Below are 26281 nucleotides of genomic sequence, written 5' to 3' on the forward strand. Positions count from 1 at the left end.
AGCCCTCCAAAAGACTTGTTGGGCACATACTCTGATATGGCTGAAAATTCACGTTCAGGGAGTAAATAGGTAAAGTGCGAGCCTACATAAGTGTGAAGATATGGCTATGTCATATCTACTTCCTTTTGTATTAACCCTAATGTGCTCTCCATGCGTAAGTATATAAGAAGGAATAAGTGTGACATCACACGACGTAGCGTAGTCGAATGGCCATAAGCCGTGAGGTGAGCCAATGTCCCTCGGGTCCTTCCACAGTCCAGCAATCTTGACATTTAGCAACCTGTCAATGTCACGTCGTGGTCATGCTTGTGGTCACGTCAATGGTTGATTATGAGGTTATGTTGTGATAAAGTTATTGCAAACAAAACCGAATGAAAACAAATGTAAAATTGATTAATATACAATATAATACATTATGCAAATCGAGGACAAAATGTGGCGACGGTACCTTGTGTGGTTCGCACAAGAACACGTCGATTTTCGTCATGCAGTAAGTTTTGTAAACAATGTTATTTAAATCGTCTAAAACCTTCAATTTGAATAATATAAACAAACTTTTTTTAGGAAATGCAAAGTATAATATCTCTGCTCAATATACCAGTGAGGTTTGTAGAGAAGCCTTGCGTTCAGAAGCCTTACTGGATAGTTGAGCTTCCTTCAGAAGATTGTGCCCGAAAAATAGCTTCTCGGTCTGTATTGATGAAAAACTGTATAGAGTTGTGGTCCAGAGCAAGAACTGAGGCACAATTACATGCTAACTTGAAGAATTCCTTGAAAAACTCTACAGGAAGTTGGATAGTAGGGGAGAATAGTAATGGCATTAGCGATACCAGTGTGTGCCCTAAAGAGTTGATAGAATCTATTTGTACTCCAAAAAAGTCTTATAAAGTGGAAGTCGAAACATTTTGCAAACATTTCACGATGAAAGAAAAGGTTGAGAAAATAGAGGTAAGTACATAGATGAACATAATCACATTTAGTTTTCTATATATTTGTCATTATTTACAGCAATCTGTTTTTTGAATCAATATTGTATGTCTCTTGAAATTATAGAAAACATTTTTGATATGTTTTTTACAATATTTTTATGAAGCCACACAAATAATGGAAGTTACAAGAATAAATCTACTGCATAGAATAGATAGAACAATAATAATTTTACTGTTTAATTTTTTCAGACATTCAGTTACTTACCACTTGAGGGACCAGTGAAACTCAAGAATCCTGATGTGACCCTTGCTTACTTAGAGTTCTATGGAGTAGACCCTAATGATGTACCTGAAAAGCCTTATGATGTATTTTTTGGAAAATGGGTATGTGATCTTACCATTTAATTTACAGTTTGATTTATAACTGTTATTTTCTCAAATAGGCATGGCATTGCAAGTTTTTTTATGAACTGAATTTCAAGCATCAATACTTTGTCTACTCACCTCTCAACTAAGTAATAACATGGACACCCAATATATTTTATTAAGAGGACGAATTGGAATTTTTGGCGCCAAGGATCTCAATTTTTCTCAGTAAATACAAAACGGATCAAAATACAACTTGGTTACCTGAAAGTTCATGATATAAACCTTATTTTGTTAGACGTCAAAACATGATTAGGTAACTTTTATAACAGAGAAAAATATATCAAACATACCTCTTTTTAAAAAGAGATTCACATATTATGGGCAAACGGGACCGATTTAAGCCTCTTAACTTTTTTTGTAGTTGAGTACATACATACTCTTTAAAATTGTAGAAGGAATTTTTATCAAATTATCATTTCAAAATAATAAAATTACAAAACCATTTTGTCGCTTACGACTTTTAGTTATAAGGTGATCTTCACACTGCCCCGCATCACGCTGCATCTTGCGTGTCGACGCACCTACGCGCGTTCCTGCGGGAGTGCAGATCTGCATCATCGTGCGGGTTTTTCACGCACTCACGCGCGTAGGTGCGTTTTGTAAATTCACGCACAGCGAGTTCCATTTTCAAATATACACGTCACGCCCATTCAAAATCACGCGCGGCATTGCGGGATTCAGTGTGCCATACCTTGCGTCTCGCCCCGCACCTACGCGCGGGGGTGCGTGTTTCTCCGCATGTATGTGCGTGATCCGCATGAACGCGCGTGGATGCATTTTCAGTGTGTTGGACTATGCGTGTTTTCCATACAAACGGAGATATTTCCATACAACGGAAAAAAACGCATCCACGCACTACGCTGCATCATGCGGGGCAGTGTGATAATCGCCTAAGCTAGCGCGCGTATTGTTATCCTCGCCCCGCTCAGACGCTCCGACCCCTTTTGGCGCCTTAGATGCGCATGCCGGTTATGGAATTATTGTTGACCAATTCGTCGCCTTAACACCTTGCCAATCTCCCAAGACATATATAAATTGAAATCAGGCCAAAAATTAAGCCAAGACATTCGTTTTCCATGTTTGTTAGGTGTAATTTTACAGGTATGGCCTCATGTATGTATATTTTAACTAACAGTTTTTTTCTATATTTTAGATAGCAGATGGCCAACGTGACCTGATCCAAGTGCATTCACTGAAAAAGCGGCAATTCATCGGCAACACGAGCATGGATGCACAGCTGGCCATCATTATGGCTAACCAGGCTCAAGTGAAGGTCGGCGATATGGTGCTTGACCCCTTTGTCGGGTCTGGCTCTCTGCTTGTGGCTGCTGCTCATTTTGGAGGTAAATAGTAGTAGCAGATAATAAAGTTTTTAACAACAACTTTTAGCATAGGCATTATTTACAGAGACATTATATTTCAAAGGTGTATCCTGTTAAATAATGAATTGAACACTTGCTTTTCCTGGTAACACGAAATTTCGCGCGCCTTGGTAAAGTAATTCCATTGTTTGCCTTGTCATACAGACAGACAACAGACAGTGTGCCTGAACTCACACTCACCTTTATAGAGTTTAGAAACAAAGTATTCCTAATTTTGTCTGTACAAACTAATATTTTTTTCCATGTTACAGCCTATGTATGGGGCTCTGACATAGATTACCTGATGCTGCACGCGCGGACGCGGCCCACTCGCGTCGGTCAAAAGGTAACAAAGTATGTATTGCAAAGGTTAAGGTGCTTATTCAATACATTATATTCATAAACATAGTCTTAGGGCATCTTGCGCGACATACTAGACTTTTTACTTTAATTTTCATGCAACTTGTCCCATCACAACCAAGTCTTTATTAGCCAGTCTCAGTTAGGCACGCAAACCGCCCTTAATAAATCATTCCTCATTCTTGTCATCAATATTCACTCTGCTATACGTATAATGGTCACGACAAGGCACTCAAATCATAAATCCGTAAAATAACAAGCAAGAAAACCTTATCAAGTTACTGTTTTAATGTGCAAATAACTTTAATTTTAGATACGGACAAAGGAAGAGAGTATACGAGGGAACATGAGACAGTATGGAACTGAGTCCAGGTATCTAGATGTTGTTGTGAGCGACTTCTCTCTGCACAATTGGAGATCAGACCTGAAGTTTGATGCTATCATTACTGATCGTAAGTTTTTCTTACCCAAGTATACATATATTTTTTGAAAACCTATGAAGAGAATAGCCCACAAGAACAGGATAATAGCCAATACAGACTCAATTGCAGTCTTCCTCCGAGCCTTTTTCTGCAACTAAATTCCAAACACAAGTACGCACATGTGGCCCATACATACCCCTCCCCCAATCCGCCACCCGCTAGAAAGGTAACTAAAATTGCCAAGAACTTTCCCAGCGGTGGTAAACTCCGATTGGACTTGAAGCACTGTTTTACAACGAAACTCTCGGCACCTTTGCAGATATATTTTTTTATTCCAGCGCCATACGGTGTACGCGAACCTACAGAGAAGATCGGCATAGAACGCGAGAACTACACGATATCTGAGGAGCAGCTAGCTAACCACGTGCCTTCTAAAGTGGAGTACGGCTTGTCGCATATCTACAGTGACCTCCTCAACTTTGCCGCTAACCATCTCGAGATGGGTCGGCGGCTGGTCTGCTGGTATCCTTTGGTTAGGTAAGATTGTGATGTATTAATGACTTGGTTTCTGTTCGGAAATTAACAAATAAACCAAGCTTAAAGTAATTTATTTCATCTCCCTAGTCTTTTCCCAACTAGTTTTGGGTCAGCTTCCAGTTTTACCGAATGCAAGAACCACTAAAGTAATTTACATATTGCAATATTTCTGAACCACAAGTGCATTATGTAAGAGTCTTCATTTATAGAGAATTCATTACGTAGTATTCCTCCATTATAAAAGAATCTGTAAATAAGAAAAATACACGCCTTATTTACAACCTCAATATTCCCTTATTACAACACAGCCTAATTTTTAAGTCATCTGCTCAATTGTAACATTTCCTTTACTTCCAGAGAAGAATACGAAGAATCCCAGCTACCATCCCACCCGTGTCTGAAACTCGTGGGTAATTCAGAACAGGTACTGTCTAAGTTAGCGGCACGGAGGCTACTCACGTATGAAAAGGTGCAAGACGACGCGCCCAATATGCCGCTAGATCCTAATGCTGTACATAACTTTAGGTAAATAACAATTGCTAATCACAAAAAAATTATTAGATTCTGCGCGGCAGTGCTCCTTTCTTTGCGCGCAAATAAAACCATCTTATACGCGGGATAAATCCATAAGTATGAAAGCGTTAATTGACGTCAATGAACGGTAATGGCCCCGATTACAACAGTTTTCTTATTACATTATTTTGACTGGGCGTAATTTGTTTTGTTAAAATTTATCTAGCCAAGCATTGTAAGAAGCATATTTGTTAAAGATTGATGAATAAAATCTTTCTCCAGGGAAAAGTACTTCACAATGGGCGAGATGACAAGGCGGGAGAGAAAGGAGAAACGCGCGGGAGAAGTTGCCGCCTACCTCGCCAGCAAGATGGCCGCCCTGAGAGATGACGTCACATGACACGTTACTTAGCAAAGATATAGTTCTATTAAAGTTTTAAGAATATTTTGCTGTTTCATTCGTTCCGACTTCCATTTTTTGGAAAATATTGGGATTTTAATAAAAGAAGGGGGTTGGTGGAAACATAACATAATTTATTTTAAAATAATTCACTAAAATTATACTAACTTTGAAAATCAAACATTCCATACACCATTAAATGCTCATCCCTTTTGATAAGTTAACATACCCTTAAAGTCTAAATTATATATTAATTAATTATACATAAATATTTAGAATAGTTTACTTGGTACATTTTCTACATGGATTACTGACATTTCTATATTAACTTCGGAATGAATTACATCTTTATATGATCATATTAACACATTTGTATATTCTAGTTCAAGTAGTTTGTTTGTAGGTACATTTTGACTACATATCATGAAGTTACAAAAAGTTATATAACGAGAATTGTTCAATCCACTAGTAGAAGAATTTTTTAGACAAGACTTTAAATTGGTCTAATATCCGACGTTATACAAGCGTCAGCCATACAGCGGCATCCTGCTGTAAAATGTGACGCTTCTTGAAAAGTCGATATTTTCCCTACATATTTTTAACTTAATATAAACTCACCGCCTTAAGCGTCAGTCACAATTTTATGTAGATACTCCCTAGTCAGTGATAGCGAGGGCCAGCATCATGTGCGTGAGGTCGGGGGTGGGCGGCGCCCGCGCGGCCCGCTGCCGCCGCGCCGCGCCGGACTGCGCCCACTGGCACAGCTTCCACACCTCCTTGCGCTTGCCGCTGTTGCCGGACGACTTGTAGTGGTTCAGTAGGTTGTTTGTGGTCTGAGGAGCGGTGATAAGTTGTATATAGGAGTAGAGAACAAAACAAAGGCTTCAGAAGTTTCGAAAATAAAAATTGTAATAATAAGAGTGGGAAAAGGCTCGGAAGATAATGAATCAGAGTACTTCCAAATTCAACAAATAGGTCTCAAAATAGAAATTTTAGTTCGAAAAGAATACATAACATGACAGAAAGTACATAACATGTACTCTCGTCTTATTTAAATATTATTATCAAGTTAGTACATATCTTTCATGTTATGTACATCTAAATAAAAAAAATCTCTATATAAAAGAGTACATATTATGCAGTTATATATTTTATGTATTTAATTTCTGTACATACCAAGAATAAGCCAAGCAAGGCCCTCATGTTCTCTGGGTTCAGCTTCAATGCTTGACAGTAGTAAGTCTTGGCAAGCTCCATGTTCTCAACACCTCCCTGAAACAAACACACAATACCTGGAGACACGTATTTCGAAATAGTACATATATTGTAAGAAACAATAATGGCCTTACTACAAAAACTTTAACCACTGTTTTACACTTGTCTAAAAAAAATGTGGCTCCAAAATGAACCATATGTCAACGTCATAATTTGTCATTTTTTTAGACAAGTCTTAAACTGACGTTAAAAAGTTTTTGTGGTAAGACGGTAACTATTTTCCACCTAGTTTCATAATAAAAAGTAGCCTAGGCTGTCTCCAGATTCCAAATCTCCCATACTGACAAATTGCATCACAATTAGTTCAGTTGTTTAAGTCATGAAAGCAGGTGAAACACATACCATAGTATACCGGATATCAGCAAGACGCTGGTGCATCAGATGGTTATGTGGCTGATGCAGGATGAGCTCCTCAGCACAGAAGGCGGCCCGGGAGTACTCCTGCACTTGTAGGTATAGTGAGCATAGCTCCTGCCATGCTTCCACGTCTGACATGAATCTGTTGACAGACAATGTAAAAATAGTTTGAATACAAGTATACTCAAGGGTATTACCATAATTAGACTGGTATTACTAAAGGAAAGTATTTGTTACAGACAGCATTGTTTTCTTTTAAACTTTGAAGTATTTGCTAGCTAGCTTTTCATTTTCTTCACACACTGTGTAAAAAAAACTAGCTGGCTATACTATAAAGGCTGCTAACTACCATTTTTTTCTTTGTACTGAATGCATTTAAATAAACTCTCTTTTCCTTTATTGTGAAAATTTACAAACCTACATTAATAATTAAAATTCTTGATGGTTACAAAGTTAAGAATTATTATAAGACGTAGGTAAGATTGACTGCATGATAAGTTTAAGAAGAAATGCCATACTTCTTCAGATAATCCACAAGCTCCTTAATAGCTTCGGTGATCAGTCCCTGCGCCTTCAATATGGCGACGCGGCGCTTCCTGGCGGCCGCGTTAGTCTCATCTGCTTTGATTATGCTGTCCAATACTTCTAGTGCTTCTTCATACCTGAAATGTTTCATTGCATAAATATAACAATATTTGTACACTGTAATAGAGAGCATAAGTAATCCATAAGCACATTGTGTGGTTTGACCAATGAATTTAAGAGTGCCTTGGCAAAATTCATTATGATTATGATTTAATTATGATTAGTAAGTAAGTGAGCATATTGCTCAGTTGAACTAAAGTCTACTAGCTGATAACATTTGGGACCTGAAAACAACCTGATTACTCACTTTTACCCCCCTATTATGGCATTCATGACATCACCTGTGTCTGAGACGTATGAGAGTAATGTTGAATGAGAGTGGCACGCATGGCAAATGTTTGGTGTTTATGATTACTTACTTCTCCTCAGCCTCCAGCAAAGCAGCCTTGTATCTCATGACACGCATGCTGCCAGGGAACTCGTTGGACAGCATGTAGATGCACAACGTGGCCACTCCATATGCGTGGCAGTCTAGAGCTGCATATATTACTTGCTCCAGCACCAGATGCTCTGAAAGTTACAGACAAAGTGTTATTGTATATTCTAAATAGGCCACAGCAAGCTCTTGTGAGACATTATAATGATGAAAGGGAAGTTGTATGGAGAAGAACTAGGCACAAAAGTAATTCTATGGATACAACTGCTTTTGGAGGATATACCACAACATTACATCTATAAGCTATAAAACTACAGTGGTGAACCTTTAAAACTGGCCTTTGTTCTTTCTCATAAGGGTTTGCGGTCAGTGGGTCACCTTAGGGGCTTAACCATCCGTGTTAAGTTTAATTTAACTTTATCAGATTGAAGGATACCAACTTTCATTCCCCAGTTTAGTGAGGTCATCACTGAAGACTGTTGTCCACAGCTCCATCACATCCTCACTCCGTCTTTCATTGTTCTCCCTCCACTGGCGGAGCAAGTCTTTAGCCTCTGAAATTATAATAATTTTGGTCATTAATAAAATGGGCAAAAGGTGTGCAGGAGTGGACTTTGTTGTAGGTTCTTATAAAACTTCTTCGATTTTAAGTTTCTGCTACGTCTCAAACTTACGTTGTATAATAAATTCACGAATATGATAATGATGAATTAAAGGTAAATATAAAAATCTAAACCTTAAAGTAGACAAATCTCGCAGGAACTTGTAATTAACTGAAATAATGTCTACAATACATACCGTTGTAAGTCAACTCTTCGAAATTGTAAGACATTTTTATCTGACTTTTTAACAGATATATGGTTTATAATGCAGTTCTAGCGTGCAAATTATCTTTAAAATCCAATAATTCGGCTGGATGAGGATGACATGACATTCAATTGACGTTTTTTTGACAGGACTAGTATGCCCAGATTATAAAATCCATGATTTTTGTTGTATGTGATCCTAGTTTTAAAGGTATATGCAAATACATTTTGTCACTATACATGGGAAAACTATACGAAAATTGAATAAATGATACGACTATTGTTTTGGAAATAAAATTATTTCATTGGTCCCAGTCGAACTGTAAATAAATGATAACTCCACTTTTACATTTCTCTATGGATTGACTATGATTGACTATGAATAAATTCCGTTTCACGCATAAATGATAAGCGTTATTTTCTCAGTTGGCGTAAAACCTATAGAAATTCAATTATAGCACATCGCCACGAGCACATATCGATATTCGGGTTCGTGTATCGGAATATAAAAGTTTGTGTGTGAACGTGAACAAGACGTCTGCAATATGTCTGACTATTTGGAAATATTTTTAGATTTAGCTTAGTCGTAAATAGTTATTGAATCTTTAATAAGTAATCGATGTCATGGACTATACATGACAAAAAATACAATAGGTGAGTCCCGTTAGTGTGTTTCTGGCATAAAATCGTTATCCAGTTCAGTGTTCATTGTACATAATGCTCGACTTTTTTATGTCTCAATGGCCTTTATCTCGGGGTTTTGTTTTCTTTTGTCCTCTGTTTGCACGTTGAACAAGTTTGTAGAATGTGATGTTGTGGATTTAGTATCGTATATGTATACAGAGTATTTTGTCTGACAGATCGATAAGAAGAGGACGTGCAACGAAGTAATGTATTGTTGTGGGTCGTGCGAGAGCCTTACGTGTGAATAGTAGATATGCGCGTCACGGACATTGTGCGACCTGCCTGTGCGGACTGAGTGCGCGTGCTGTGACGACATACACGATACGGTCGCGCTGCGAGGCCGCCCCGCTGCTGCTTTTGTCACCCTAAGGACACCGAGTGACGTCAACATGGACCAGCTCGTGCAGTGTCCCGTCTGCACGCTGTTCCTCCACAATGGGATCACTCTCGAGTCCCACTTGGATACTCACCCCAAAGACCAGGTTATAAAAGCTTTGTGCAATATAGCATCAAACAAGAATTCTAGTTTTGCAAGCAGAACTTCCACACCAGTACATTCTGAGCGATCGTACAGGAGTAGGTCACGGACACCTGCTACTGATGACAGTACCAAGTGGCCGGGGTCAAGGAGTACAGAACATGAGCGCTACTGGCGTAGAACACCTAGCAGAACTCCTAAGAGTACAGCTCCATCTAGAAATGGCACGCCTGACATAAGAATGCTTGATGTAAACTTTGAGAACCATGGCCTTCCTGCTGCAGGTGCCGGTCAGCATGTAAACAATCCATTTCTTTTAAAAGCTGATAAACTTCAGCAGACCTTCCAGTCTCCTGCTGTACCAGACTTTGATCCACAGTTTGTTTACTACCCAGAGCAACAGGAGGACAGAGAGATAAAATTTTCCCGTAGTGCTGAATACAATGCAATGGACAACAGTAACAATTTGTTTTCTTACAATGTACCAACTATGCCCGGACCAGGTGTGAAATTGTTACCAGCAATGCCTAGGAAAGCAAATGACCTTGTCAAAGTTCTACCTAAACCAAATAACATACTTCTTAAGGCCAACATGGGTGGTGTGCAATATATAGGTCCAGGGGTCAAACCTATGCATGTTATGGTACCGTCAGCTCCCACGTTTATGCAGAAGAATGTGCAAAACAATATGATTATGACAGGCAGTGGTGCCAGCCCACAGATGCACATTGATACCAAAACAGCTTCACCTCCACTAGCTAGCAATCAACTGAACCAAATGACTTCTGGTGCATTTACTCCAGGAACTACTGTTGTTACCCAAAACTCCCAAATTATATACAGAGAAATGGTGCACAATATAGACGGTAAGCCCTTTATAACTACAATGCCGACAGTACTAGGAGGACATGAGAATGTCAGTAACTTAGCGCAAGCCAGCTCCATGTACCAGAATGTAATGGTTGTAGACCAATTTGGAAACACTTCATGTATGTACACAACACCTCAGCAAATGATGAACAAAGGATGTCCTACTTCCATGTATAATGAACCTGGGAGTCTAATGCCTAGTGTCCACATTGATAAATCTGTACCAACTATGAATGATCCTAAAACTCTTATTATTGAGGTTGGTCCACTTATTGCTCCTGGTCATGATAATATTTGTGAGGATCCTAGTTCCTCCATAACACAGCCAGTTCAGAGCAGTTCAGTTGATAACACTGAGAGACCTGTAGAGGTATTAGATTCAAAATTTGATATGCCAGGAGGAACTAAAGGTTTGAAAATTTTAAGTAACATCAAGGTTGAAGTTCCAGTGCAACATCATAAGAATATGGTGAATACAGTGATGGATCTGACAGGCAGCACAGAGGCTGAGTATTCTGTTGAGCGAGCAGAAAGCCCAGAGAAGATCCTGCCTGATTTAGATGATAACAACCAACTATCATCGGATGACACCCAGCCATCATCTATGTCCAGTGGTGACAGCATGGTCTCGCATACATTCTCTGTGATAAAGAATGTTGGTAACCCGAGCAAAAGTTCAGTAGACAAATTGGATACGGACTTTTCTGACAGCTGTCCTGTGCCAGATTTAATATGTAATGAGAAGCCCTCCATATCACCTTGTAGTGAGTTGTCAGAAAATGGCGACAATTCAACCGATCGTACCTCAATATCTCCCAAACCTGAGAGCAATCAAGTTAGCCTTAGTAACTTAGGACTTCCAGAAAAGAAAAATCCGCTTTCACAAAAACCATACAGGCACAACACACTAAGACTGAACAACATTTTCGTGAAGAAGCACAAGAAGATTCTGCAAATTAAGAATGCCAAGTCCTTTCCTGTGAAAACAAAGAAGTCTGAACACAGAGACAATGTCCCAACATCATCAACTTGCAGATCACCAGAAAATTTTAGCATGAATAAATTGCACCAGACTGATAAATCTGACAGCAAGGAAAAGACTAACCTTTTGCAGACCATATCTGTGGAAGAGATCAAAGAGAATGATGACAATAATGACTTTGATGATGATATAGAAGAACAATCTATGGACATAGAACCAGTTGCTGCATCCAGCTTGGCGCAGCCGGAGTTTGCGGCCGGCATTGAGATGATACAAGTGAAGGAGGAAATAAATACAAGCAATGAAGGAGGTTTCAGCAACGAGCCAGTGACTACGGACCGCATGCTAACACCACTAGAGACATTGCGGCCCATTAACGTTATTAACTATGGCAACATGTCCAACGAGGATTTTAACGAAGAGTCTAATGACAGGGAGTTGTTGGACCTTGAAGCGGCCTCTAAAAACAAGCAGTTTGTCAGCATGATGAACGAGAACTACTTCGGGGACAATATTTACGCGGACTACTTTACTGCGGACCGCGTGGAAGGGTTCGACGCGGAGCGCGACGCCGCGGCTTTCAAGGAGGGAGGCAAGGACGGTATGTACCTCTGGGGTGAGCCTTCACAGAAAGACAACGAGTTTGTACTGCCTAACTTTATACACGAGAGTTACAAGATAGCTGAGAGTAACGGCATAGATTATTCAGAGCTAGGTGCTAGAGAAGTGCAGGTAGATGTGGAGGTGGACGGGTGCGAGCGGGACAGCAAGGCGGACGTGCTGAGCGAGGGCCGCAGCGAGGGCGACGCGCCCATGAACATCTGCGCCGACGAGTGCATGCCGCCGCGCGGCGAGCTCAGCGGCCAGGAGAGCAACGGAGACATGGAGTCGCCTTGGAGCGGGGTAAGACCTCACCCTATTATTTATTTATCAAATCATGAAACCCAATATAAAGTTGTTTCTTATTGTTTAATCAAATGTTGCATCACCATGAATAGTTTAACTTTATTATTTTAATATTTCATTGATTTTAATTTCTGTTATAAGCCAACAATACCAACATCAAATCATTTTCTTTCATGCATACATGGTATGAATGAATGAATGAATTTCTGTAAGTTGGTCTTTTTACAAAACTATTTATACATTATTTTAAAGTTGCAACCATTCTTAGCTAAGTTGGGTAACTGTACATGCAAAAGACGCCACACCGCAAAGGTGCAAGGGACTTTCCCGAAGCTTGAAAAAAGGGGTCATTAAATCGTTTATGTAATCCTTAAGCCTTGGCGAAATTTGTTACCACTTCATATTTTGTTAGCATCATACATCATTTAATTTTATTCAAGTTTTCTTGATGTTTAAATATGAAGGTGCTTGTTGGCAATATTTGACGAGTGTCCGCTGTCTCCAGATGTACTCAGAGGTGACGGCGACGGAGCCCTACGACCTGATCGCGCGGGAGAGCTGGGTGTCTGACGGCTCGGAAGCGGACGCCAACGAGAAGAGGGAACCCATGTTAGTAATGTACCTTTTTATTGCATACTAGCTTCTGCCAGCGGTTTCACCCGCATCCCGTGGGAACTACTTCCCGTACCGGGATAAAAAGTAGCCTTCCTCGGTAAATGGGCTATCTAACACTGAAAGAAATTTTCAAATCGGACCAATAGTTCCTGAGATTAGCGCGTTCAAACAAATAAACAAACAAACAAACTCTTCAGCTTTATAATATTGGTATAGATATGTATATAAAATAAACTAGCTGTTTCCTCAAGTTTTACCGTTTCCTAAGGAATTTCCCGATCATGTTGTATAAGGAATGTTTGTACTAAATTGTTTCCTTCACATTTTGATCATTCTGAGAATGAATAAATTAATTCACCCGTACCTATATTTTACATCAGTCCACTAAGTAGTTCACTAACTTACTATACATATATGTAGGTAATATATACATATATTACCTTCATTGGTTTTTTTTTACCTGATGCAAGTTTTAGTCCTTAAAAATATTTTCGACTTGAATTCTAGGGTCAACTACTTATTTTGTAAACAATTATCATAAGTCTTATGTAGGAACGACGAATAACGTGTTTGACTACGAAAAGAATTGTTGCATCATAAAGGAAAGGAGGCCTTTGGTGCAGTGTATTGAAAAAAATATAATTACTGTACCGCCCTTATCCCAATTTGCGTAGCTGCAAACTCGTTTTCTACTGCCTGTCAAGTACAGCAACTATATACTCTTACTACGGGGCAAGTGTTTGCCCTGATGACCCGGTAAAAAAGGTATGATAGTTTAGGATCCACTCCATGTAAATCACTGCACACACACTTCTCGCTAAACTCGATGTCGTTCCGAAACTAAATTCCTCAAGTCCGAACATGTGTTAATACCTCTCCCCACCCGGTTACTCACTTATGCCTGGAATTGGTTTGGAACCAGCACATCGTGCAATCTTCCATGACGACATGAGCTAGGAAACCATGGAAAAACTATACTCAGCTGAGATGCAGCATCTAATAAGACTGGAAGCTGACCTCAAAAAGCAAAATATGTGGAATAGAGTTACAATTTTAAATATTATCTTCTATGAAAACGTCTACCTTATAGTAGCCTCTTTTATATGTATATAATAAGAATTTGTATTGATCTGTTCCAGCGAGGAGGAGCTAGCATTACCCCTGCCGGCGGTGTTCGGGCGCGGACGCACGTGCGGCACGTGCGGCGTCACGTGCGCGTCCGTGCGCGAGCTGCGTGCTCATCGTGCCCGCGTGCACGCCGCCACCACCAAGACCTCCTACAGCCGCCTCGTTACCGCCAGGACTATCAAGAAGGAGGAGAAGCCTGATACCAGTGAGTTTACTGTAGATTTAAGTTGTGGAACCTTGGTTAGGGTTAAAGAAGGTGGAGGTCGGTCAAAGAGCACGATCAATACTTTATTTGGCTTGTTGACGCCCCTTGCGAAAAAGTAAAGAAAAGTATATTTTGTTTTTTACGCTCTGAAATGACCGCCAATTAGAGTCCGGTTCCATCGATTTTTCACATTATCTCATAAAATAAATGTCTAAAAATTACCAAAATTTTAAGACTAAAAATACTAGTTCTTCAAAAATATTTACCATGTACTTCACACTTTTAACATAATTTTCAATCTCAATTTCAGACAATCTTCTACCACCAATCGACTCAAAGGACTCGATATCATCCACAATCCTTCAAGTGTACGAGAGCATACAAGTGGAAGAGGCCAAGCCTAAGATCGAAGTGGACAGACTTATCAAGCAGGAAGTGAAGCGGAGGCGCAAAGACTACGTGTGTCCTACGTGTAAGGAGGACCAGGTGACGGACGCGGCGTTCCACGCGCATCTCAAGATACATCCCCTCGAGTGTCTCACGTGTGGAAAGTGCTTCTTCAGGAGAGCAAACCTGGCATTACATATTAAGACACATTTAGGAATTAAGAATTATAAGTAAGTGTGGTTGGTGAGCTTTCTTTATTTATTTATTGTGTATTAAGTACTGTAGTTGCAATTTGCTAAATAAAAGTGGCTGTAGTGTCAAAGCTCTCCCAAATCCGTACGACGGCCTCGACGGAAACAGAATAGTTTTTACACGCTTATATTGGCTTCACTTGTAACTAATCTTGCAAACTTAATTTGACCCACTTCCTGTTCTTCGATTAGGATAAAATTTTGCCCACGCTCTGAGTTCTGATGACAATACATGGCTAGCTAAGAAACGTCATTATAGAAACCGTGTTTTCGTTTTTGTTATTGAAGAGTTTGACGGCGATCGTTACTCACGTACTAAGCAATGTACTCGTGTCTGTTTGCAGATGCGACGTGTGCGAGAAGCGGTTCGTGACGCGGCAGAAGCTGCTGGAGCACCACAACGTGCACACCGGCCGAGCGCCCGTCAAGTGCACCATGTGCGACGACACCTTCCGCCGCTACTCCAACATGGTGCAGCACAGGTACTGTCCAGCTCCATCCCTCCACCACACACCCACAGCTACCTGCCAGGCGTCAAGTGCACCATGTGCGACGACACCTTCCGCCGCTACTCCAACATGGTGCAGCACAGGTACTGTCCAGCTCCATCCCTCCACCACACACCCACAGCTACCTGCCAGGCGTCAAGTGCACCATGTGCGACGACACCTTCCGCCGCTACTCCAACATGGTGCAGCACAGGTACTGTCCAGCTCCATCCCTCCACCACACACCCACAGCTACCTGCCAGGCGTCAAGTGCACCATGTGCGACGACACCTTCCGCCGCTACTCCAACATGGTGCAGCACAGGTACTGTCCAGCTCCATCCCTCCACCACACACCCACAGCTACCTGCCAGGCGTCAAGTGCACCATGTGCGACGACACCTTCCGCCGCTACTCCAACATGGTGCAGCACAGGTACTGTCCAGCTCCATCCCTCCACCACACACCCACAGCTACCTGCCAGGCGTCAAGTGCACCATGTGCGACGACACCTTCCGCCGCTACTCCAACATGGTGCAGCACAGGTACTGTCCAGCTCCATCCCTCCACCACACACCCACAGCTACCTGCCAGGCGTCAAGTGCACCATGTGCGACGACACCTTCCGCCGCTACTCCAACATGGTGCAGCACAGGTACTGTCCAGCTCCATCCCTCCACCACACACCCACAGCTACCTGCCAGGCGTCAAGTGCACCATGTGCGACGACACCTTCCGCCGCTACTCCAACATGGTGCAGCACAGGTACTGTCCAGCTCCATCCCTCCACCACACACCCACAGCTACCTGCCAGGCGTCAAGTGCACCATGTGCGACGACACCTTCCGCCGCTACTCCAACATGGTGCAGCACAGGTACTGTCCAGCTCCATCCCTCCACCACACACCCACAGCTACCTGCCAGGCGTCAAGTGCACCATGTGCGACGACACCTTCCGCCGCTACTCCAACATGGTGCAGCACAGGTACTGTCCAGCTCCATCCCTCCACCTGCCGGGGCTGCGCGAGTTACCGCAGCCCTGGTATATAAAAGACCTATGTAGGAACATGATGGGTATTAGTCAGTAAGAATCGGACACTTCCTCTGTTGCTAACCCACAGAGCGGGAGGAATCATTTGATGTCCCATCACATCACAAAAAAGGTGCGTTACAGCTAAGAAACATTTTTCTTGTTCGTAATATCGTTCCTCGACGTTGACGGATTTTGAAAGCAGAGTGCCTAGTGCGAGTTGAACAAAATTTTGCGAATGACTTCACTGTCGAGTTTAGCGAGTCAACTTCAAACGAACCGAATGCAATATTTAAGCGAGTGCGAGTTGCCATCTCGCAAATTACTCGCATCACGTTTCCTCACGGCGAATAGCGATGATCATTTTTGTTAGGGTGGTGTTCCGTTCGCTTGGTGGGATAAACCTACCAAAGGACATTGGGCAGATTGGTATACCCCACCAATAGCGATGTCATACATATCATTGGATAGGCCTTTTTATGTAGAACAACATTTACTATGACAGCTTTGCTGAAATGTTTGTCCGTTCTGAGATATAGATCAAAAACTGTGCAAAAATTAAACTAAAGTTAACTTAATAATCTATTGATATCTCAAGTTTTTAGAGGAAAAACTAAGTTCCACTAAGTGTAAGTCTACTGAGTCCTACCTGTTGTGCCCGTTAGGGTCCATTATTGTTACTATTATTTAGAATTACAACCTTATCCTGTACCAATTGGATATTGGGCATAATGATAAACCCCACCAATAACAAAGTCATGCATATCGATGGATAGGTCTTTTTAACTGGAACAACATTTAGTATGACAGCTTTGTTCTATTGTTTGTCCGTTCTGAGATATGGCTAAAAAACAATGATAATCAACACTGTAATCTGATATTCTTTGAAAAATAACACCAATGTCTTTCTTTTTTTATTTTTTTATAATCATTATGTAAGTAAGCATAAGCATGTGTAATGATGAATTGCATCATATCAAATGTTTGCATGCCAAAATGGTAGAATGTACTAGGATGCTTCAACATTTCTGTAAACGCCTTATTGTAAATACCTACATTCTGAGCAAATAAATGAATATTATATTATAAGTCGTGGTGGCCTAGTGGGTAAAGGGCCAACCTCTCAAGTATGAGGGCGCGGGTTCGATCCCAGGTCAGGCAAGTACTAATGCAACTTTTCTAAGTTTGTATGTACTTTCTAAGTAAGTATATCTTAGATACCATTGACTGTGTTTCGGATGGCACGTTAAACTGTAGGTCAGGGCTGTGTAGAACATCCTTGGCAGTCGTTATGGGTTGTCAGAAGCCAGTAAGTTTGACACCAGTCTAACCAAGGGGTATCGGGTTGCCCGGGTAACTGGGTTGAGGAGGTCAGATAGGCAGTCGCTTCTTGTAAAGCACTGGTACTTAGCTGAATCCGGTTAGACTGAAATCCGACCCAAACATGATTGGGAAAAGGCTCGGAGGATGATTATGTAAGTCGTGGTGGCCTTTTCGGTAAAGAACCAACCTCTCAAGTGCGCGGGTTCGATTCCAGGTCAGGCAAGTACCAATGCAACTTTTCTAAGTTTGTATGTACTGTCTACCTAAGTATACATATCTTGGACACCAATGACTGTGTTTTGGAGGGCACGTTAAACTGTAGGTTCCGGCTGTCATTGAACATCCTTGGCTGTCATTGCGGGTAGTCATAATTCAGTAAGTCGGTCCATGGTCGTGCATGGGTAACAACAGAAGACAAAGAGACTGGCAACCAATCTTACCAAGGGGTATCGAATTGCCCAGATTACTGGGGTAAGGAGATCAGATAGGCAATTACATCCGGTTAGACTGGAAGCCGACCGCTAGAGAGCTGGGAAAAGGCTAATAAGATCATATTGAATTATTTAAATGTACAAAGTAACGTATGAACGAAATGTGGATATTATTCTTATATTCGTATTGTCTATTTCATTCCGCAATGTACAGTATAAGGTGGAACTGCTAAATATAGTAACAAATGCAGACTCACAGCAGGTACTTAGTACATCGAAGACATATGTACATAGATTTTCCTTTAAACACTTAATCTGCATTAATTTTAAGTTTGTATTTTATCTATATCTCAGAACGGACAAACAATAGAACAAAGCTGTCATAGTAAATGTTGATCCAGTTAAAAAGACCTATCCATCGATATGTATGACTTTGTTATTGGTGGGTTTTATCATTATGCCCAATATCCAGTTGGTACAGCATAAGGTTGAAATGCTAAATAATAGTAACACTTATGGACCCTAACGGGCAAAGCAGGTAGGACTCAGTAGACTTACACTTAGTGGAACTTAGTTTTTCCTCTAAAAACTTGAGATATCAATAGATTATTAAGTTAACTTTAGTTTAACTTTTGCACAGTTTTTGATCTATATCTCAGAACGGACAAACATTTCAGCAAAGCTGTCATAGTAAATGTTGTTCTACATAAAAAGGCCTATCCAATGATATGTATGACATCGCTATTGGTGGGGTATACCAGGTCCCATATATTTGTGCCCATTGTCCTTTAGAAAGACGTCCTTTTAGCATGTAATCGTATGGGACGACTGTCTTTCAAAATTTTTGGGGTTATTGTTTGGATGTTTTGTTTATGTTTGACGCGACGCCCGAAAAAAGTTTTTAGTTGTTTTAAATTAATTAATTTAAAATGAAGACAAGTTCTTGTCTAGCACCTGGAGTGCTAGGGAAGCTTATATATTTCTATGAGTCAGAACCTCAGTTACTTGTTCTAAATACACACTGCACATTTTTTGGGATACGTGCTTTGCTTCTCTAATTGGCCTTTGATAGGATCCAGTGGCAAAAAAGAATAAAGCGGTAAGCACCTGCAAATAAAAGAAGGAGAAAGTTTCTTCAATCATATACATACCTAGTTTTGTTTTGGAAATTGATATTGTAACTTACATGAATTGATAAATAGGTACCTTATGTTCCAAGGAAACACGTAGAGTGGATTTTAGATTTGTGCTTTGTCTCAGTTAACTGCACAAGAACTTAAAAATCTTCTTGGACAATCTATATCTATGTCTAAATTGCGTCTCCGTGAGGTGAACTAACGAATTAAAAAATGCGCAAGCCCTTGCCCCAATTCTGGCGCTTTTGTTGCGTTCATCTTGGGCCTTTGCGGCCGCAAACATCCTCCGAGCAAAGAAAAAGCGTCCTGCCATATTTTTGGTATTATTTTCACTAAATAAAAACTTAATTGTTGATATACGAATATCTCCTCACTTCACTTTCACCACAAAAATCTTCGTGAGAACTTTTTGGTTAAATTCGATCGCGTTTGTATTTATTTACTAGGTATTCGATCTGTCAAAATCTGAATCTCGCACTCGCATCACGGCAGAAATAAACCAATCCCGTGCCTGTCACGTTCACTTGAGAGTCCGAGCGATTCGATTTCGAAAAGGACCATGGGCAAAAATGTATGAAGCCTGGGCTCACCCACCAACAGAGATGAGACCAATTTGAATATACTTGTAAAGCACTAAATATAAAGATTTAAACTCATTTTTGCGAAGAATCCATTGGGTTATTTTGCTATAAATATTTTTCTCCGACCATGAATAAACTAATATTCTGCAAAAAGTAGTGCTGTTATGGCATTGTAGGTTTTGTTATTGAACACCTTTATCTAGTTTTAATTCCAGGTTTAATGTATACATAAAAAATAAAACAACTGCTAACAGTTAAAATTATTTTTGTTAACATTTCAATCAATACCAATAATAATGTCGTCTAAATATCCTGCTGGTGGATTAAATTGTGTGTGCCTGCCTAACCCTAGATACCATATTATTGAAATGATATGAGCACAACTTCCTACTGTGCGTCTACCTGTTAGACACGAGCAGTAAGGGTCATGGCACAGTATAGCGGCACCGCAACAGCACGGCGTGGACAGTCCGTGGACGATTTCTTCTTTGTGCTAGAGATGGAGTCTCCTGATGTCTCCTATGGATGTTCCTGAGTTTATACGCCACCGACTTCTATGCCGATGCACCTAAGAATAGTTTTATTTTTGGCTTTTCAGTGACAAGCATAGTTGTCACTATTCGCATTTGTGGAAAGTTCTCATCAATACGAATAATATAAGCCCAAACACGAGGTAGTTTACATATTCAGTTGTCGAGTTCCCTCGACCTTCTCCGGTCTCCATCATCAGGTCAGCTCCAAACCTTCACTGTTGCATAGTGTTATCAAACGTACACCTCATTGTCAAGTTTTTAACCTATGCACGCCTACAATTTTCGAAAGTTGCCCTCGATTTCTCAGGGTTTTCATCATCAGATCCTGACCTGGTGATGAAGGTGGTCCCATAATCCTTTCATAATCAAATCCTGCGAATTAGATTTTATGTCATGAACAACCAAGCGCACTACGACTCCTAACAATTCTTTTTCTACAAAACCTGTTTAGGTGCGTATCTTTTTTTTGCCATGGAATTGAAGGTAGTGCCCATAGTAACAATTTTAGTACAAACAAAAACCTTCACAACGGCATATGCTATAACTCTGTTGGACAATGAGCCCAATTTGACTCATGGTCCTTTGTAAACTGGCACTCGCTACTTTAGGTTCCAATTTTTGACACTAGGCGGAGCTGTTTTTGTTCCATACAAATCTTAGTATACGCGCTCTCATGTGAGTCCGTAAATAAATTCACGAAAACTCGCACTAAGCACTCAGGCCTTACGCTCTGGCGTAAACTGTGTACTCGCTCGACGTCACGCTGCACTGTACCTCTGCTGTTCTTGAAAACTTCTTGCGTACACGCTGGACGCATTGCCGCGCTTTACAACATATGCCGACATGCTCGGTTATTCCGAATTTCCGGTATAGTTGTCAAAAATATAGTTGAATATAAAACTTTTTTCTCTACCTCTGTAGTATTTTTTTTGACATGATATAAAAAAATACAAACTTCAAAATAGAGTTGTCAAATTTGTTTACGTATTTGTTTTATATTTTTTAGGTACAAATCATTTATTTTTAATAGTAATTTAATTTAGAAATTGTGTTGTTATATTTGACTTATTATTTAATTATTTTGCAAATATGCTGTGAGTATAATTTTTTAAATTCACGACCAATTTTTTGCGCGTCAGTGCGGGACGGGACTTTGTATGTGGGTATAATTTATGTTCGTCGTTCCCAGGGACCGTCACCACCTGGCGAAGCGCGCGAAGGTGCGCGACTTCGTGTGCCAGTGCGGGCTGGTGTTCCACTCGCGCGCCAAGCTGCGCTGGCACCAGGAGACGCACGCGGCGCGGCCGCGCGCCTGCCTGTACTGCAGCGACAAGTTCGTGCACGCCGCCTCGCTCACGCGCCACGTGCGGCGCGCGCACCAGCAGCACTGCGCGCGCCGCCCCGACCACGCGCCCTGCCCCGTCTGCGCGCAGCTCCACCCGCGCGCCGCGCTGCGCGCCCACCTGCGCACGCACAGCGGCCAGCGCCCGCACGTCTGCGTCGTGTGCAGCAAGGCCTTCACCACCAAGTGGAACCTCAAGCTGCACCGCTGGACGCACATGAGTCGCTCCGCCAAGCCCTTCAAGTGCGGCCTGTGCAAGGGCGCCTTCATCCGCCACTCCGAGTACGTGTCGCACATGAACGCGCACAAGTCCGTGCGGCCCTACACCTGCAACTACTGCGGCTGCCAGTTCATCCGCAAGTACAACTGCCAGCGGCACGTGCGCGAGCACGAGATGGCCAAGAAGTACGTGTGCAAGGTGCCCGAGTGCGGTAAGTCCTTCCACAGGAGCTACTACCTCTCCGAGCACATGAAGGTGCACAGCGGCGCTCGCCCCTTCGCCTGCAACATCTGCGGTAAGACTTCCAGCAACAAGTCCAACCACAACAAGCACGTGAAGATACACCACGCGCGCGAGCCCGTCGCTACCGAAGCGTAATGTCTGCTCCAATCACGTGGCCGATATACGACGCGTGGTAGCCGCGGCCAATGGCATAGGAGATACGTCTGGCGCGTAGACCGTGGGCCAATGGTGTCTCAGATATATCAAGCGCCCGCACCCGTAGCCACGTAGGCGTACAGCTAGGCGAAACGTTGTTGCGGACACAGCGTCCGTCGCGCTGATACAAGACTGCGAATATTTTACTTGCTTTTTAAATATCAGTTGATAGTCCGAGTTTATGAATTCGTATAGTTTTCGCATCTTCAACGTTGCAAAATATCATAAGATTATTTTATTGATACACAAGTTTAGTAAACGTAGTTAGCAACAACGTCGCTCGGCGTGCGCCATGTAAATATCTAGTTAAATTTGAATTTATTATAATTGTTGTAAATACAGGACCAAGCGTGTACATTTGGGGTGGAGTTGTGTGGTGACGAGCATTTCGAAGTCAACGGTATGACGCACCGCGCGTTACGTGCGGGAACTTCATTCGTGTACTAAACATTTGTTCGTAGACTTGTTGAAAGAAGCTTTAATTATGGAACCCTACGAAATGGTAAACGTGCGTGATAGACGCCGGAGTTTGTTTTGTGCCTTATAGATTGAATGGTAGGAACTTTTTTGTCATTTCTACCGGCTGAAGTAACAATGGTAATATGGAAAACAGTACAGTAACAGTACAGTAACTTGGTCACAGAGTTGTATCATTTCAGTTGTGGCGTGTTATATGTCGTAGTTTTCTCCCGAGGCGTCGGGATCTGGTTGTGAAATACATTTAGTGTTGTGCGTGACACGTGGTGCGTCATACCGAACATAAAATAGTCAAATTAATAAAGGGCATTTCGGTATAGGTACCCCGCTACACTTATATTATTTTCTACTTATTATATTATAACATAATTTCACAATGCTTCCATTTTATAAGCTTGGTCACTGAGGATGCGGCTCGCTCAGTTAATTATTCTACTAGTTATTTTTTACAACTTTTTAGTATTACTAATGAATGAATTACTTATGGTGCAATTTTCTTGACATTTTGAAAAGTTTAGATTAACAATGACATATTTTATTTCTTAAGTTATAAGGCGATTTCTTAAAAGTCTTATGGTCCCAAACCATACTAAAATAATTATAATTTACATATTACCAATTGGTATACCGTTATTTTAACATTTGACTGCTATAAGAGCTCAAGATTTTACACAACGATTATTTTTATATGACATATGCAAGCGATGAATTATAATTATATTAATAGTTTATCTGTAGCATCTCTGGAAGAAAACTGATATATTTTAAGAATTGATGTCACTTTGCCGCGATACATTTTCATGGAGTTAATCTCATATCTATACTCTAGGCATAGTCAGTTGATATGACTGTACTAAAGCCTCTTTTTGGTCACTATCATCCTTGGAACAATTTATGGCTGCAGTATACGATGACGTAGTCGTTAGAGATGGACAATGTTTGTTTGTGAATATTGTGTATGACGCGCGGCCACACCCCTCAGTGGCAAGCTGTAACGTGTAACTTTATACATTTTAGTCAAATTGACATCCCCACAGGGACTACTAATAACTCATTGTAAAAGTATTTTAACATTTACGTTATTTAGATTACTTTATGTAAATATCACTTTAATTACAATTAATTTATTATTATTACATTTTTGTATTGTTACTACGTATTATTCCGTTTTTTCTACGTAAGGCGTGACGGTGTTGCAGTGTGTGCTCTAAACACTGGTTGTTCTGTGCGATAGAGATCGAATTAAATAAATATATGGCGTCGTCTCTTTATCTTCGCACTCGTGCAGTTATTTATATGAAACATTTATTCATTGTTTTTAATTTGGTCCTAACAAAATTACATCTAACTGAAAACAAACAGTATTTAGAAGGCACATGTTACCACATATTTTGCGTTTCTCGTCGCACGCACTCGAGTGACATTTTTATCGGTTGACTTTATTTCATAGTCTTTTCGTTTCACAAATATTATTTCTATATGTTTGTTTGGTATTTGTCCAAAATATTTAGTCGATTAGTGCAATCGCATTTGTTGTTAGCTCATTGTTATCTATCATCTGATGGACGAAAATGTGAAAGTCACCTGATTTTGTAATCAACATTATTTTCAAAGATACGAAGCAATAATGTGATTTATATCAATAATTATTTATTTTTATCGAAGAGACTCTTCTTTGAGGATAATGTTGGTACATGGTCGGTGCGCATTATTTTGGAAAGCCGAAATTAATGAGGTCAAAACCTCTGATAAAACAAATGTTATATAACAATAAGTTGGCAAAATGTACTGTAGGTATATTTTTCTATAATGTTGGTATAAATTCTGTCATGAATCACACCAGCTGTGTTCATATAAAGCTTAGAGCGGGCAGCGATTGACGGCTTGATATCGGCACACTTATGTCGTACTTAGCCGTTCTATTTTATTCTTAACTCTACTTTTTATCGTAAAATGCCGTTTGATAAACGATGTCTCATGAAAATAAGGCATAGATACAAAAAAAATGTACTTATTTTGTTTTATGTGAGGTGAAATTTACATTGTGTAATATGCATAGCCGAGCTTACAACTGGTTATAAGCATTCATAAGATTTTGTGGCTAAATAATTTCAGCATTTAATATGATGCGAAACTTATATTACATATCTTTTTCCTATATATTTATAGAAGATCTGAAATATGAAGGGTTTTAAACTTTTAAAAGTGTGCGGTATTAATTCGTCGTTGTTAACAGCTCTAAGCCTAAACGATGTATGTTTATATATTTTACACATAAAACAATGATCTCGTATTTTATAAACACAATGTAAAACAAATTTTATGTTTTTTTTTTTGTTTATGTTGTATTTAAATCGTTTGGAGCGCAAGTTGACGTAATAGAACTCTATAACCTTAATATTCGTATGTAAAAAAGTAAAAATAAACTATTACATAATTACTAAGTGTAATGTTCTGTGACTGGTTAAAATAAATGTGAATAAATACAATAACTGACTATAATTATATCTCAAAATAACTAAAACTTGAAATAATGAAAAAGCTGTCGACTTGCGTTAGGCTTTGCACACACGGTATGGACACTCTTGTCAAAGAAATATAACATCTCAACATAGACAACGGTTTTTCATTCTGCCTTAATTTTTTTGAATAAACGGAGCTCTGAAACATAAGTCTCTGTCTAAATTAGCGGAATCACGGTTGGCATAATGTTATTGCGTTTTGATTCTTAACTATTTAAGAATAAGGTTGATTTTAACATTCAAGAGCGTCTTCACCATGGTACAAGCCAACAAAACGATGTAAATGCTGTAATCTTGCGTAACTCAGTTATTAGAAGAAATTGGTTATTTATTTTTTATTTTAAGTTATTCGAATAAGTTCTTAGTTTTACATGTACATAATGTTAGGTAATTTTGTAATTGAACGTAAGACGTGGGTGGTACTCCAAATTCAGTTCGGCGGGGTCACTGAACTGAACAGTTTGTGTCTGCAATAAATTATATTAAGAACTTATATATTGGCTCGTTTTCATTTACACATGCTCCTTGAAAGATTCATCAATCGAGTGTTCTAGAATATCTGGAAAATATTATTGCAAAGGTCGTGATTGTTTTATGGCTTCTGGTCAATCGCCTTTTTATCTATGTGTTGCAATTTCCCTTTTCTCAATGCGTTATCTGAAAACAAACAATAGTTCCGCACGCACGGCGCCCGCGCATGTCACGGCGGCCGTCATCCCCCCCTTTATTTATAATAACATACTTTTCCAGCTTCTGGGAAGTCAATTCATGGATTTTCATTGCGTTATCAATAATGCTGTAGAGGTCGTCCCAGATATAAAACATCGGATCATTGCTGCTGACAC

At 40.4% G+C, this 26281-nt stretch overlaps 3 protein-coding genes across 4 annotated transcripts; 2 read left to right on the top strand and 1 right to left on the bottom strand.

Moving 5' to 3' along the window:
- The first annotated feature begins 284 nt into the window (after positions 1-284).
- Positions 285-4996, top strand: LOC124634220 (tRNA (guanine(10)-N2)-methyltransferase homolog). The gene is made up of 9 exons (XM_047169664.1): positions 285-490; positions 565-948; positions 1179-1313; positions 2512-2701; positions 2992-3065; positions 3393-3531; positions 3840-4038; positions 4396-4563; positions 4834-4996. Exons 1-9 carry the CDS (start codon positions 416-418, stop codon positions 4949-4951), a joined length of 1482 nt encoding a protein of 493 aa, XP_047025620.1. The 5' UTR covers positions 285-415; the 3' UTR covers positions 4952-4996.
- A 68-nt stretch (positions 4997-5064) lies between these two features.
- Positions 5065-8563, bottom strand: LOC124634221 (ER membrane protein complex subunit 2-A-like). Its single transcript, XM_047169665.1, has 7 exons — positions 8403-8563; positions 8045-8158; positions 7588-7738; positions 7102-7245; positions 6569-6725; positions 6128-6223; positions 5065-5784 (listed from the first exon to the last, which is right to left on the bottom strand). Exons 1-7 carry the CDS (start codon positions 8434-8436, stop codon positions 5608-5610), a joined length of 873 nt encoding a protein of 290 aa, XP_047025621.1. The 5' UTR covers positions 8437-8563; the 3' UTR covers positions 5065-5607.
- Positions 8564-8897: 334 nt separating this feature from the next.
- Positions 8898-25931, top strand: LOC124634219. 2 transcript variants are annotated; one of them, XM_047169661.1, is made up of 7 exons: positions 8898-9064; positions 9271-12327; positions 12836-12939; positions 14085-14278; positions 14589-14895; positions 15261-16388; positions 21627-25931. In XM_047169661.1, the coding sequence occupies exons 2-7, from the start codon at positions 9484-9486 to the stop codon at positions 22375-22377; spliced, it is 5328 nt and encodes a 1775-aa protein (XP_047025617.1). In that variant the 5' UTR covers positions 8898-9064; positions 9271-9483; the 3' UTR covers positions 22378-25931. The 2 variants fall into 2 exon arrangements, with proteins under 2 accessions (XP_047025617.1, XP_047025619.1); XM_047169663.1 differs by having other exon boundaries at positions 8900-9064; positions 15261-15398.
- Positions 25932-26281: the final 350 nt, after the last annotated feature.

This window comes from Helicoverpa zea, chromosome 11 (assembly GCF_022581195.2).
Source record: "Helicoverpa zea isolate HzStark_Cry1AcR chromosome 11, ilHelZeax1.1, whole genome shotgun sequence".
In the NCBI taxonomy this organism is placed as follows: domain Eukaryota; kingdom Metazoa; phylum Arthropoda; class Insecta; order Lepidoptera; family Noctuidae; genus Helicoverpa; species Helicoverpa zea.